Here is a 16,300-nt window from a genome sequence, read left to right on the forward strand (position 1 = left end):
CCTACGCAAACTAACACCATCTTTGGGTTGACGAAAGCTTCCCCTATCCGATGATTTGTTTATAAAAGTTCATGGTACCTTTTCAATTTGGTTGTTTAGGGGTATTGAGGTAAATACATATTCTTCATCTGCATTAAAAATGGAACCGCAATCCAAAATTTCATCAATTTTGGTACACTGTAACCACCGGTGCTGTAACTATTTTATAGTTCAACGAATTAGTGTCATCGATCAAAACTTTATATCTTGATTTGAAAATCGAGATGAATATCTACGGGATTGATAAAAATATCGTTGTGCTCAGAAAACGAAGCTCTATCAGATGACGTATAAAAATCGGTATACCGGTATATATTTCCCAAAGTTAAACAACCCAATAGGTCGTATGAATAAAAGCGTTTACTCTACTTTCCCCGTAAAGCAAACCCCACACGGTAAGAAATATTGTCAATACTTACAAGTATTGACAATAATATTGATGATGTGAATACAGAAATATTGTCAATACCGATGTATTGACGTCAATATAAAATGTATTGACAATACGATTATTGTCAATAAAAGCAATCGTGTACGGTCGACAAGAAGAGCACGGGAAAGTAAAGTAAACTCTTTTTATTCATACGGCCTAATTTCTGGTCTAAAATATATTGAATTCAAGCTGAACATTGCATTAGGTCCTAAGTAACATTGATTGATTCTCTTCGTCGACTTTTTCTTTCGTTAATAACTTGAGCACATAACCGTTTCTTGTTGTGTTTGTCGTATTAGATGCTAGATAAAAGCTTCTTTTATCGATCTGTGTGCTGAAAATACCTGAGAATGTCTTTACATGGCGGTGAGGTTACAAAGAGAAAGTCGACGAAGAGAATCTGTCTATGTTACTAAGGACCTAATGCAATGTTCAGCTTGAATTGGTTCCGCTTTATGATAGATCGAAGTTCTATCCGCCAGACTATGAATATAGCGACTATTGTTAAGAGGCCACGAAAGTGATTTCAAAGTGTTATTTGCGATATTTGTTATTCCAATGTCGAGTTAAGAATGATTTGCAATTGCTGAAAATAAGCCAGAACGATCTACACCATTAGTGCTCAATAAAGATTTTAGATATTCTGTGCATTGTGATACGAAGCAGATCTTCTAACTTCACAACAAAACAAAAGGAAAAAAATGGAGGACAACCAAAACATGGATGATATCGAGCAGAACTTCTTGACTCAATTTAGCTGTAAGTACAACTCAGTTTTTTAGGAGCATTAAATAAACTATTTTATTCCAGCTATGGTTACTACGGATAAAGATGACCTAATCAAACAATTCCAAACAATAGGAGAAAATCTCAACTATTCCACAGCCACTTTTTTCCTGGATATGAGTAATTGGTACGTCTAAATTTTCATTATTATTTTAAGCAGTTTTTGAGTTAGCAGTTTAATTTATTTTGACATTTTCTTTTGTGGCCAAAAAAGTGAACACGACCCATGCATTGTTTATCTTTTTAGGAATCTACAAACTGCTGTTGGATGCTACTTTGACTTCATGGCATTTTCTCGACTTCCGTCGATGAAATTTCTGAACGATCTCACCATCGGAAAGGATGAAAAAGTAACCCCTAATACACCGTAAGTTGTTTTATTGATTGTATATTAAAATTGTTAATTAAAAGATTATTTTTACTTCGCCAAAGTACCGTTCTGATTCATATTTCGGACACTTAAGACTGCAGCTGCAATAAACAGACAAAGTATTGATGGTTTTGACATTATATTAAGTTTCATCTTTTCAATACATTGCTTAGGAATCTTTAAGTTGAGCTAATTTGAATGATTTTTTTAACAAAATAATCAAAACTACGAGAAATAGCGATATTTCATCAACGAGAAAATGATTCATACTTCGAACACTTGTTTTGAGATGATTCAAATTTCGGACACCCAATTTTAATAGGGTAAATGATGGCTTCGGCAGCCATCGACTGTTTTCGGCAACCACAATTTAAACGTTAATTTCGATGTATTTTCTCACTAAAACACTTCGCTGAATGTATTTAAACGATTCCTTAGTTTTTCAGCTTCAATCCTAATACATTTTTACGACTGAGCAAACCTGTTATGCCATGTGTTTCTGCAAAAGAAACATAAGCACATCAAAATACGGCTGATTTCGAGTTGCCGATAATAGAACAGCTGCTTTACACGTAGTTTAAACGGAAAGGTTGCCGAAGTAAAAGAGGCTGCCGACAATAGTCACACTCACCTGAGAAGTTTGTAGTGCCTTAAAAACGTTTTCAAACCGTTTTGGACAGTTTTGTTGATTGGAATGGATAGAAAAGCTAGCAGCAGATGAATGTAAACAAACAGACACATCATATGTGTGCGTGACACTGAGAAAATGCTAATAGAAGTGCGGAAGCTGCTTAGATTGACGAGAATACGTAAATTCCCCTATACGGTTTGCTACGGTTTCAATCATGGTTTTGTTTTATTCTTGTATTATGCGTTCTAGTCATATGCTAGAGTGAATATAAGGATAAAAACAGTAACAATAATGATCCGAATAATAATATTAATAATAATAATACACGGCGAAGAAGAACGACCCAAATTTGAGTTTAGTTCACTCATAATCGCCAAAAGTGCAGGAACTCAGCGATGAGTAAATTTGCCTCATGTTTTCCCAGGTTTTTCCAGGGAAAAATTCCCGAATTTGAGAAAAGTAAAGATTGGATTCACTCAGTCTATTGGTACTACTCCGAGACTGAATAAAATTTTCGTCAATTTCCTCATTTTCCGGCAGATTTTTTAGGTTTTCCACAGGAAACCATGAGACAAATTTTACTCATCGTTGAGTTCCTGCACTTTTGGCGATTATGATTGAACTTAACTCAAATTTGGGTCGTTCTCATTCGCCGTGTAATAATGGCATATGGTATACAACTTTGAAATGCAATTTTATCCAGACGATGATTCGGGGTAATTAGCGGGGTTTGGTGAATTTTCTTTGTTCTGGGATTTCTTCGTTTGTTTCTTCTTTTCCTTTTGTTCCGATTTCGATTTCTTCATCAGCATACGTGCAGCTTTTCTAGCTTTTTTCTCTTCCAGTTTTTCTTTTTGCTTCGTCCGCTCTTGCTGTTTCATCAGCTTGGTCATAGCCTGGATTTCTTTCTCCTTCTGTTTTAACTCAGCTTTCTCCTTTCTGTTTTCAAGCTTTTTACGTTTTGTCATTTCCCTTAATTTCTTCGCAGCTAAATAAAAATGCTACACTTACTGGTGGTCCTTCTACTTCATCAGACACTCTTCCACCACAAATCAAAAAGCTGAATTGCCACAGAATCACCAGTGCACAACAAGTTTCTACGCTGTTCCTTGAAAGCAAGAAGCAACTCTGGTGACAGTCGGCGGTTCAACTCGCGAAGAAATGTGCAGCTAGGCAAACTGGTTAGGCTTCTAGGTTGTGTGCAGGAATAGGAATGTTGTGCCTTTTTTATATTGAAACATCATACGGGTTCGGCAAAGAAGCGTAGTCTATTGCATTTGCTTTCCAAGGGACTAGTTCACACTTCCTGAAACCATTCTTAAGGGTGACATCCTTATTCTCTATTGCGTTGCTTGCCTGCTCTAGCAAAGGTGCAAAGTCCGGTCGCGTAATCATCGTGTCTCCATTATCGAACCGCCATTTGATAAGCACAGTGTCCCACGAACTTTTGATTGGCTTCAAGAAGGATACATCCAGAGGCTGGATGAAGTGGGTTGCGTTTGGTGGAAGGGAAGTCAAGATAATTTTTTTCTCTTTGCAAAACTGAACCGTTTCATAGGTGGTGTGGGACCGGTGACCGTCAACGAAGACGGTGACTGGGAAAGCAATATTGTTTTTTACTAGCCACGGATAAAACACGTTAGACATATATTCGAAGAACGTTCATCCAAGAGTTCATCCAGCCTTTCTCTGTTCGACCGACACCCCATTTTTTGGGACACTTTTGACGATCTCTCGGGGTAAACGTTCTCTATACGGAAAAAGTATAAGCGGGGGAACCATAGAACCATTTGCCAAGCCAGCCATCATAACTGTGTAAGATTTTCGATTAGAATTGCCTTGAATCGCTTGTACATTTTTTAATGTCTTCGCAGCAAACACTCTTTTTTCTTGGGATTTGGAGCCATCTCGAACGCGCTTTCGTCCATGTTAAAGACACGATTTGGGACGCTTAGAACTTCCAAGAGATCTTGGGATGCAAGATACGATTCAACTTCTGCGAACCAAGATCGCACTTCATTCTCAGATATAACTCTTCTTCGAAATATGGTTAGCAGTTCGTTTTGAAATAGCAGGATGCCTTTTCAAAAACTTTGCCACCCAGCCTCTGAAAAATATCTTTCTTGCCCATCCGTTTTGCATACTAGCCAACACTGATTCTCAGGATTTCTTCACACGGGAAGTCCAGCAACAGCCATTTCTTCAATCCAATCTGCAATTTGTTCTTCCTCCGTTTCCGTCAGAACGGTAGGCTTTTCGGATGGGTCTCCCTTAGGCTATCGAAAAGAGTGCTCCGGGTCATGCCATATTGAGCGGCAGCAGTGCTCCATCCACTTTGTCCTTGCTGAATTTACGGTCTGCATCCATAGTAATCATCTGTAAATTAACTTTGTTGTTTTATAAAACTTCCGTGTCCGAAATATGAATCACAGGGAAGAAATGTCATTCATATTTCGGACACTTTATAATGTATTTTTTTTAAAAAGAAAAACCATGTTATACACCGACAGAAAATTGTTTGCATTGAACCAAAAAAAACTTTAGTTGTGTGTGTGTGTGTGTGTGTGTGTGTGTGTGTGTGTGTGTGTGTGTGTGTGTTTTTTTTTTTTTTTTTTTTTTTTTTTTTTATAGTAAGGTTTAGGAAAGCTTCAAGAAGCCTGGCCTGTAGTGAAGGTGGCACGGTGTGGTATCCACTAGTTGCCTAGTGCAGCTCCACTAAAACCCATTCCTTACTCTCTCCTCTGCCTGGATCCCCCCGGGACCACTGTGAAGCGACTACTTCGGGGGGTGGCTGTGCTCATGCACTTGTCGTACTCTCAGCGCTAGCTGGCGTTGCTAGATCGCTGCTCTTCTCTCCATTTACGCTGCAGCTCTGACATAATCTGTGTGACTGCCCTGCTGACGGCATTCCAAGAGTCCTCCTCTCGACACATTTCATCAACGACATTCTCCACGTTAAGGATGGGCATCTCCGTTCGCACTGCCTCGAACCTTGGACAGTCAAAGACCACATGCTCCGGCGTTTCATCGACGTTGCCACACTCCGGACAGAGGGGTGACGCTGCGTGTCCGAACCGATGCAGGTATTTCCTGAAGCAGCCGTGGCCAGACAGGAACTGCGTTAGGTGGAAATTGACTTCTCCGTGTTTTCTGTTCACCCAGGTCGAAAGAATCGGTATTAGTCTATGTGTCCATCTACCGTTCTCCGTCGTGTTCCACTCCTGTTGCCACTTAGCCAATGACTCCACTCTCACAACTTTCCGTACTCTTCCGGCTTCTCTCTGCCTGTAGCACTCACTGTCCTCCGCCAGGGTGATGCCGATAGGGATCATACCGGCGATAACGCATAACATTTTTGTCCGGGTGAAATCGAGGGAATGGTTAGTAGTTATTTTTGCATTCATGGCCCTGGGAATGGACACAGCAAATAAATGCTAAATTAAAATGAACTATTGTTGGCTTAATAATAGAATATTGTTATTTTTACAATAGTTGCAGTTGAAAAGTGGCTTATTAAAACAAAAAGAATCCTATTTTGAATTTATATGAATGAGTATTATTGAAACAACAAAATGCAAAATAATTTCAACCTGAATTGTTTGTTTAAATACAACTAATGTTTTGTTTGGTTCAATGCAAACAATTTTCTGTCCGTGTACTACGTGCACCGCTAAGCAAACGTCAAATGCAAGAGAAAGTAGGAAGTGTGTTTATGTTTTCGCCTATTATGTTACCATTCGGGGGCGTCACATATAAAAAGGTTGTAAAACCGAGGAGCGATTCTAATGCAACATGCGTGGTATATTTATAAGGTGTATATCATCCAAGTATATAAGTATTTCAAGATATAATTATCAAGTGTCCGAAATATGAATCAGAACGGTACACACGGTGTCTCTGAAAGAAAGCTTTATTTAAAAATAAATCTGTATCACTGTAACGAAAGCTTATGTTTTAAACACTGGTCAAACCGAGATGTTATGGCAATTTTCATGTCGATAGTTATTATAACATGTAATAACTCTGTAGGCTGACGTATTATTATGCCTGCTCAGTCTGGCCAGCGTTTTATATTCTTGGGCCCTTCTTGGCTTGTCGGGAATAAGATTTGAACTCGTGACTTTAGCGTGAGAGGTACGGATGTTAACCACTACGCCGGCGCCTTCCCAGATATATTCTAGAGAACTCGCGTGCATATTGCAGGCGTATTTAAATTAATTGAATTTTCAGGCTCATGTGCGATACCTGTAGATTTTCATGTGGATCTCGGAAACTATATGCATACCAATAGTAATATCAGTAAATGTTATTTCTACAAATATTAGTCAATGAATTGCGTACGGTATTACCGTTCTAGGTCCTAAGTAACATTGACGGATCCTCTTCGTCGACTTTCTCTTTGTATCCCCACGTACATGTAAAGACATTCCCAGGTATTTTCAGCATCTAATACGACAAACACAATAAAAACTACAAGGGACAGCCCAATGGGGTTGTACGCAATGGTGACGTAGGACTACGTGGTCTTATATAATAAATCTTATTTGTTAACTGCTTATAACAAATATAATAAATCTTATTTGTCAACTGCCAATTCGCCTCCTGCGTAATCTCCAACGAACTATTTACTACAATTGAAGCGGTTTGGGTTAAGGTCAGCCTCACTTCGCAGAACATCCTCATTGGAGCGGTGTATATTCCCTCTGAACGTCGACATGACTGCACCACAATGCAGCTTCATCTGAATGCTACAGAATTTGCATCGTCCATGGCTGATATAACGGATGTGCTTCTTCTGTTAGGTGATTTTAATCAGCCTGGGCTTAGCTGGTCACCCTCAGGCCAGGGTTATGCGTTTCAAAATCCGATTGCATCTTCAACTACTCCTGCCAGCCGCTTGCTTGTTGACGGCACGGCTTTTCATGGACTGAGCGTAGATAAACCAGATAAACCTTGTTCCCAATTTCCAGTCTCGTTTTCCTGACTTGGTTTTTGTTAGCGAAAGTGCACTTCTGGACTGTGTCGTCGCTGAAGCGCCTGATGTCATCGTTCCTCTTGACGATTTCCACCCTGCTTTGGATATATCTATCGCGAACGGATCTCAAATTCGTTTTGATGAAACCATGACTGCCACTCGGCTCAATTTCCGGAAGACCGATTTCCGTTTGCTGAGACGTTCCTTGTCCCGGATCAACTGGAACGTGTTGAATGACCTTGATATCGATACAGCAGCCGACCTTTTGCGCGACTGTGTTTGTGCTTCAGTACGATCTAGAGCTCTCCGTGCTCTCACTCATCGACGATGTACCCTTACCAAGCGAAATTTTTCAATTGCCAGCAATGATTATCGCCACTACAACAAGCTTCTTTACAAGAGGTATGTAATTCGTACTCAACATAATCTGCAATGCCACCCCAAGGGATTCTGGTCGTTTGTGAATACGAAGAGGAAGGAAACTGGACTGCCGTCAAAAATGTTTCTCGGCAATGACGTAGCATTGACAACTGAGGACAAATGCAGCCTATTTGCTAGGCACTTCTTAAGTGTCTTCTCGAATGACTCCCCATTGCAAGCAGAAATTGAGCGAGCCGTCCGTGATGTGCCAACCGACGTCGTAAACATGGATGTTTTTGCCGTAGATGTACAAATGGTTCTCTCTGTGATGAGTAAAACCAAATCATCATTTTCACTAGGTCCGAGTGTTATTCCATCTGCTCTTGCTCCTTGCTCTTCAACCTGTCACTTCGTCAACTGGAATCTCCCGCACTATGGAAACGGTCTACTATGTTCCCTGTTTTCAAGAAAGGAGACAAACTCAATGTGGAAAACTACCGTGGGATTACCTCGCTTGGGGTTGAATCTAAGTTGTTTGAGTCGCTGATAAATGAGAGATTGTTAGCTTCCTGCAAGCATTACATAAGTACATGTCAACATGGTTTCTTTCCTGGCCGCTCCGTGGAAACTAATCTCGTCAGCTTTACGTCGTTCTGTATGGAAAATGTATGCAAGAAACTTCAAGTGGATGCCATCTACACTGATCTTAAAGCTGCGTTTGATAGAGTTGTGCACGACGTTCTGCTAGCAAAGCTTGAAAAAATTGGATGTTCTGTTTCCTTCTGCAGCTGGCTTAGATCGTACCTCGTGCAACGTGAAGTTACTGTATGCATTGGAAACTACTCATCGTACTGTTTCTCGAACAGATCAGGAGTTCCACAGGGTAGCACTTTGGGACCAATGCTCTACTCTTTATTTGTGAACGATTTTCATTTATTCTACTACGTGGAGGTAAATTGTTTTTTGCCGATGACTTGAAGATTTATCTAGTCGTTCGAGCCTATGCCGACTGTTTAGAACTACAAAACCTTCTTGAAATCTTTAATGATTGGTGTGAACGTAATTTTATGGTCCTGTGCGTCTCAAAGTGCTGCGTAATTAGTTTCCGTCGAACTAGGACTGCCATTTTGTTTGATTATAACGTTGCTGGAACTGTAGTTCAACGTGTCGATCACGTTAAAAACCTTGGTGTCATGTTGGATGAAAAGCTCACATACACTTGCCACTTCTCAACCACGATCGACAAAGCTAATCGACAGCTTGGATTCATGTTCAAGATATCTAAGGAATTTCGTGATCCTCTGTGTTTTAAAGCCCTTTACTGTTCATTGGTACGCTCACTACTGGAATTCGCGTGTGTTGTCTGGAATCCCTACCAAGCTGTATGGAGTGAACGATTCGAAGCTGTTCAACGCAAATTCGTTAGATACGCACTGCGCTATCTTCCATGGAGGGACCCGCTGAATTACCACCGTATGCTGACCGCTGTTGTTTACTGGGTTTGGATACTCTTGCTAAGCGACGAAACATATCGCAGAATATGATGTTCCTGAGTTACTGGCCAAAATTAATCTGTATGCTCCTGCCCGAACACTCCGTCCGAGAACCTTGCTACATGAAGTAGTACATGCAACCAACTATGCTGCAAACAGTTCCTTTGTCGCCATGATTCATCAATTCAACGAAGCCTCTGACCTATTTGACTTTGACATCAATGCCTCCAGGTTTCGTCATCGTTTGCTGTTGGCCAATTTTTAATTTTTAATGAGTGACTACATTTAGATTTAAGTGTTTCATTGAGACTATCAAGCCAGATGGACTATAATAATAATAACAATGCAAACTGCAGCAGGAGCTTGTGTTATTTGTAGGAACAGGAATTTGATCGGGATTCTCACTGTTTATACTATTTAGTATGACGCGCTTGACATATATGGCCCACAGCGACTCACGAAGAGCTACTGATTCCGATCAATAGCGGTGCGACTGCTTCCTCGTTCTATCGATGCTCATGTGGGCTGCAGTTCGCTGTTTGCAGGCAGCTTTTCGTTGTGTACTGAAGAACACCACTACTCACCACGCGGTGATTGAATAAACACCGTATGGTGAAACCGGATAGAATTCAACTTTGAAATCTGTGTTAGGGAAATCGCTTTTAGCAGGCAATCGGTGATAATTTTAATTATCATAGCAACAATTGCACATTAGTGCAATTTACAATAGTGACATTTTGAAAAATGATAAAGTCTTAAATTTAACAGATGCGTAGATATGTTTCTGATCGATTGGTGATAAAATTATTGAAATTTGTCCAGGGGCAGCTGAGTTATTAACGTTCAAAATCTTTCATAATTTTGTTACATGTTCCATTATCGGTTTTCACAAAGTGTACCCATATAGAAATCACAGACGTAGTCCTACGTCAAAAAAGGTTAAGTGCTCAAGTTATTAACGAAAGAGAAAGTCGACGAAGATAATCGATCAATGTTACTTAGGACCTAATGCAATGTTCAGCTTGATATGTGATTTCATCGTATTAAAGACATAAATCTCGCACGTTTTCATCGAACAAGCATTTAACGGTAAATTTAAAAGTATCGTAGTTGGTCATACCGCCACCTGTATGTCAATTTCCTTGCGTTTGACGTTTACACACTACCGCCATCTTTTCAGCGTACTGCCCACCACAGTGTACTCAACAGATGGCGGTAATGGTTTACCGACGATGTTTTACAGTGAGAAATATTCAATGTATTATGTATGTTTGTCTGTGGTATTAGGATAACCAATACCTGCAATACTACACTCAAAAAATTCCAAACTTTTTTTTTTAATTTCCATGTGGAATTCCACATAATTTTCACACAGCAAGAATCCCCTCAGAAGTACACATAAAACTTAGTCAAATGAATCGTATGTCTGGTCACATAGAGCTTTTATGTGTACTCATACGAATTCACACCTAGAAATTATCTCCGACTTCGGTATTTTTTACCGAAATCTCAACAATTTAGGCGGTTCAGTTTAATAATAAATGAAAACTCCTCTAAAATCACAAGATTTTATCATTTGATCAGGTTGAACGTGATTTGAAATTACTACCAACCGATCTGCACTTAAGCCGAGTGAGAACCTACTACTAAGCCTAAGCGTTAACTCATCACGCTGTTTTTAAAAACCTGAAAATACTATACGAAAATGCAGCGCCATCCCGTGACTAAAAGTTCTACCTGTTTTACAAGTTCCATGTATATGTTTTTGTGCTCTCATAGAATAAACAAATTTAGGCTCAATAAAATGGTAAAAATTGATCCATTCTGCGTAAACTAGTTAAGGATCGAGTCGCGGCAGTCGCGAGTGTGAGTCATACCACTGGTGGACCGTTGTATATAATGATTCGTAAAAAATACGATAAATCTAAAGTGTGACAAACCTCAACGGGAATCAATGCTATGGTTGGGAAATCCTGGTCTGGACCAGCAGACGTCATCGAAGCCAGAACATTCAACGTGCCACCTACGTGTGACCAAAGGTTTGGCTGCCATGAAATCAACTGGAATGGTTCTGCTCGGTTTGGCCAGAAGCTATTGTACATAAACTGTGTATGTTCTACTGCACATTGTATCTGGTTAAGCTCATACAATCTTTCATCACAAATCAAACCTTCTGTATGTCCGAAACCTTCGGAATAGACAATTTCCCCTTTGAAGTTCCGCAGAAGTCAGTTCTTAACCCAACGTGTTCACAAGCGACGTTATGGTGGATGGAGTCATTTATGTATTCTTCGCTGACGATACCGGATTCCTTGTTACTGATGATGACCCAACAAGCGCAAAACGAATTTGAAGAGTACCAATGTCGTTGGCAAATTAAGATAAATCCGAGTAAAACTCAAGCTATTTTTTCACAAGAGGACGCGTCCCTGATTGTCTTCTTTCCTTGCCAAGGTTCAACGACAATATACCCGTTTTCCAATAAGGAAAACAAAAAGTACCAAAAAAACTGGTGAAATTTCATACATTTTAGTGTTTTAAAGTTGAAAATTTTCATTTCTGTTTATTTAGTTGTTCTACAAAACATTTTCCATGCAGTTCCCTAGATTTGTGCCTTTGGTAGTAACCTTGTAGGCTTTATGGTTTCTTCGTAATTATTGATTTAAAACAACCATAAAAACTTGTGACGTTTTCTTAAAATGCGCTATAGTCATCCTATTCGTTCGTACGTTCGGCTGTTGCAGTGGACTACGCACATGAAAATTTGGTAGAATGTTATTGTAAATGTTTAGATACATTCTTAACTTTTGATTACCGCACATCTCCTGCGCCGAAAGAAAACATAACTGCGGAGATATTCATCTTGAAAACAAACATAAAAAACCCACACGTACAAAATACAAACTAAACACAAGGTTAATCAAACTTACATCAAATATTATAAATATTTGCTTACATCTAAGGTTAATATTCTTAAAGTAAACATATATGAGTTTCATAAACTCCAGATCGCGTGTAGCCAAAATATCCTGAACTGGAACATTAGGTTGTCTACCTCGAGCCCGAAGGGAATCGTAGAGCTCAGATCTGACTTCACGATGCTCAGCACAAGACCAAATAATATGATCGGCGTCTTGGTAACCTTGTCCACATTCACAAAGATTGCTGTCACCCAGCCCAACACGGAACAAGTGAGCGTTTAACGAATAGTGGTTGGACATGAGGCGCGACATCATACGAATGAAGTCTCGACCCACATCCAATCCCTTGAACCAAGGACTCTTCGACACCTGAATTGCCAAAATCGGAGAAGCATACACGATGAAGATTATGCTGTGAAGGGCTGACATCCTGTGTTATGTACACATAGTACAATGTCATAAAACGAGTTTAAGGGTTTAGCTCAAGGAGCTTCTCAAAGTTTGCAATCACCAGTGGGTTCATAATTTCACAACGGGTGAGGAGCCTGAGGGATAATTCCGAAAACCGATCAGAGAGTGGCAACATGCCCGCTAACGCTTCGAGACTCATCGTATGAGTCGAGTGCATGCATTCTAATGCGATACGAAGACAGCGATACTGGATCCGTTCCAGTTTGATGCTGTGCGTTTTAGCCGCCGACTGGAAGCAAAAACTACCGTACTCTAAAACCGATAAAATCGTTGTCCGGTACAACGTTAGAAGATCTTGCGGATGGGCTCCCCACCACGTAAGGGAGCATCCATAAATGACGTAGCATATTGTTGATCAATTTTAGACCCCTCCTCCCCCCTCGTAGCGTATTTTGCTATATCCAATACATGGCCGGTCACAAATTCTGAAACCCCCACCTCCCCCCTCAAATGCTACGTCATTTATGCATGTTCCCTAATGAGAAAAATTAAGATTTATAAAATTGTCCCAGCGGTTATGATCTTCCGGATTTTTAATGTGTGGTTATTTCAGCTGTAAATCAGTTCAGATCTGTAGATAATCGAAAAATTAGACCACTCGTGATGGAAATTTGCAAGTTGTGCAATAAAATGAACATTATTTTGAGTTTTGAAAATCGTCATTATGATGTAAACAAATAAATAGGATGACATTTTCTCGCAAAATCGGCTAGCGCACTCTACATTGATGGTGCATGAAAAAAGCCTATGCTTCACGGTAAAAATTTCAGCCTTCATCACTCTTTTGATGGTTCCCTTATTCACCACCAGAGGCTGAAACGATCGCTATTGGATTCGCCTATAATTTTAAAATCAATCAATAAAATGAAAATAACAGATTACTGAACTAAGAGATGAACTAGCCTATGGCTAAAAATCTCTCTAATAATGGAAAAAAAAAAAAAAAAGATTTCTGAACTTGGTTTTTATTGAACATCATTGCAATAATTTATGAAAACAATGATAGTAATACATTATTCATCAGCATCTTTTTCGTCAGCATGGGTGGATTCCTTGAACGATAAAACCAAACAATTGACCATCTGACGGGTGCTGGTCGTTTTGATTCCATAACATATGATCTCGATGAAATCAATAATTTTCTGCACTTCTGCTGGCGGACGAATGTTGAAAACAGTGAACACTTTAAGTAGAGTGTCCAGCGCGTGGATGGAGTCAATTCCACCGTGGATTAGTTGAGCGTCAACGTAAATGAAGTAATTGTTGCCGTGGAAAATCAGATGGGGCGCCACATCAACGTTAGCATCGACATACCAGGCAACATACTTCATTAATTTTTCTTGTAAAGCTGTTTCAGCATTCTGCAAAAAAAAAATAAAATAATAAACGTCTTTTTAACTACAGCAAAATCAAGCGTAATGGAAATATTACCGTGATACATCGAATTATCGGAGCCGCTAGTTCTGCTTCGATGTTTGTAGACTCCTCCAAGGAAGATTTTTGTACACCCCTTCTGGTGAGAGAAACGACAATGCGTAGACATCCTCGTACGTTATCTGTGTAATGTTATGATTATAAGATTAATTATATGAAAGTATACAAATAGATTTTGAAGGTTAAACATACCATCAAGGTAAAAAATCATTCAAATTATATAGTATTTCTTACCTTGTTGAAGCTTTTTGAAGTTATCACCAACTAACTTTTTCTTTAAACTATCAATATTTATCACTTTTTGTACTTTTTAATACGAAATAAAGGCACTCGACAAGGCACACCAAGTATGTCAGCAACGTTACGGTGCCACAAAGATATTTTTTCACCTAATAATGGGTAAAAATTTACCCATTTTTGATCACTAAACAGGCTTCGGAAATGGGTGAAAAAGTACCCATTTTGTGGTAGTGTATGGAGCTGTCAAAAAATGAGAAGATAATCTACATGAAAAAAAACTTTAAATTGACGTTCTAATATCACGAATAGCTTATTCGGTTGTGGAGTAATCTCTTCTGAGAGTTGAAATTTTTAAAAATCTCGAAAATCCAGGCTTGTAGCTCAGAAGGATCTAGACACTTTAGAGCAAAATCAAAAAAGGCGTTTATTCAGAATGCCAAAATAAGCGTTTTGGCCAAGTTTGGCTCAAATCGGTGACATCGACCACAACTTTTTTTAAATTCAGTACCTACTTGAGCTGGAATGACCCATTATGCCTTATGACTGGTCGATTTCCCAAGTATTGACAGTCTTCTTCTTCTTCGCATTTCAAGCTTATTGCATATCGCATATTAGCACAAACGAAGTGACAGACGACTAACTGGCGAAGAAATCCATTAAAATAATGTGGTTCACTGTAATAGAATTTTCTTAGAAGCTTGTGCCATCATCCACCAGATGGGATAGTATTTTTGTTTTGGTTTTGCACAAAGTTGATTTTGTGTACAATGATTCTTTGACAGTGTGCAAAGAGTGCGTATCATTTTGTCATTTTTTTTATGCATTTCAGTTTTGAGTAGAGTGAAAGAGATAGAACCAAAACATTCTAGTACATTTGGTGAAAATGCTAGTTCAATCCAGTAGTAGTGTTGCCATGTGGTACAATCCAGTAGTAGTGGTGTTGCCATGTGGTACACTGAAAAATTGCAATAGCAGGTTAGTCACCAAAGTTTTCGAGCCGCTCACTTCGTTTGTGATATTAGCTTATTGCGTGCTCTCAACTTAGTGTTCTAGATGCACTTCCACAGTTATTAATTGAGAGCTTTCGATGCCTGTACCATTTTTGCATTGGTATAATTGTGTGGCAAGTCCAATCATACTTCTATGCCCAGGGAAGTCGAGAAATTTTCCAACCCGTAAAATTCCTAGACCGGACCGGGAATTGAACCCAGCCACCTCCAGCATGGTCTTGCTTTGTAGCTGCGCCTTTACCGACTGAGCTAAGGGAGGCCCCTGGTACATAATGGTTTACAAACTTATTTTGAACTATGGGTTTGCTGACAATACATGACAGTTACGTAACAGTTCATTGATCGAAAGCTCTCAATTAATAACTGTGGAAGTGCATTTAGAACACTAAGTTGAGAGCACACAATAAGCTAAAATGCGAAAAACTATAAGTTTCTAATGCGTAACATGACAGTTACGTTCATGAATAGAAAGTGTGTTTTCAATAAATGAAAAATAAAGGTTCCACGTTTATTTTTCTTTATAACTATAATAAAAAAAGCATTCTTGATCGTGAGATTTTATCTAAAATATAAATTTATTACTCAAATAAGGGTATTATCGAAGACAACTAATCAAGAAGAAAGGCAACTCTACCATTTTCTCATACGAACGCTGTGAGACAGCTACAATCGCGTCATCTACCGCTCAAAGGTAAATGCTCGAACGAATTTGATAGCAAAGATTTCATCCTCAGACAAAGGGTTTGTGTATTTGCTCATTTTTCTATGCGTTGCTTCCACCTTCACTCAAGCGCAGCGCTACTGTATCTGTCGCTTGAATTTTGGCAAAGTTACCAGTCTTCTTGATTTGTTGTCTTCGGTATTATTCAAGTAGCAGCTGACATCTGACACAACTGAAATTTTGTATACCTGCTAATCTATCTGATTTCATCGTACTTCTAAAGCACGTTTTGGCTGTAGCCCATAGGAACGTGAAAAGTGAAAAACTAGGACCACAATTAAATTATGAACAGAAGTAAATAAATGAGGTAGTTATGATTTCATATATTGATAATCCTGTCCAGAACATGTGAAAAATAACATAAAAATATTATTGTGCCATCAGCGTGCAGGAATTCAGGGGCCTCATAGCCTAGT

At 39.2% G+C, this 16,300-nt stretch overlaps 1 protein-coding gene across 1 annotated transcript in view; it reads left to right on the plus strand.

Annotated features, from left to right (window-relative positions):
* Positions 1 to 972: 972 nt before the first annotated feature.
* LOC135712007 (protein ILRUN) overlaps positions 973 to 16,300 on the plus strand; it is a 176,668-nt gene continuing 161,340 nt past the window's right edge. Inside the window, exons 1-3 of the mRNA XM_065234974.1 lie at positions 973 to 1,231; positions 1,283 to 1,385; positions 1,506 to 1,625. Coding sequence (XP_065091046.1) covers positions 1,174 to 1,231; positions 1,283 to 1,385; positions 1,506 to 1,625 — 281 coding nt within the window. The 5' untranslated portion in view covers positions 973 to 1,173. The remainder of the gene's footprint in view (positions 1,232 to 1,282; positions 1,386 to 1,505; positions 1,626 to 16,300) is intronic.

The sequence above is a fragment of the Ochlerotatus camptorhynchus genome, unplaced genomic scaffold (genome assembly GCF_037179485.1).
Source record: "Ochlerotatus camptorhynchus isolate MF236.1 unplaced genomic scaffold, CSIRO-AGI_Acam_v1.1 ptg000452l, whole genome shotgun sequence".
In the NCBI taxonomy this organism is placed as follows: Eukaryota; Metazoa; Arthropoda; class Insecta; order Diptera; family Culicidae; genus Ochlerotatus; species Ochlerotatus camptorhynchus.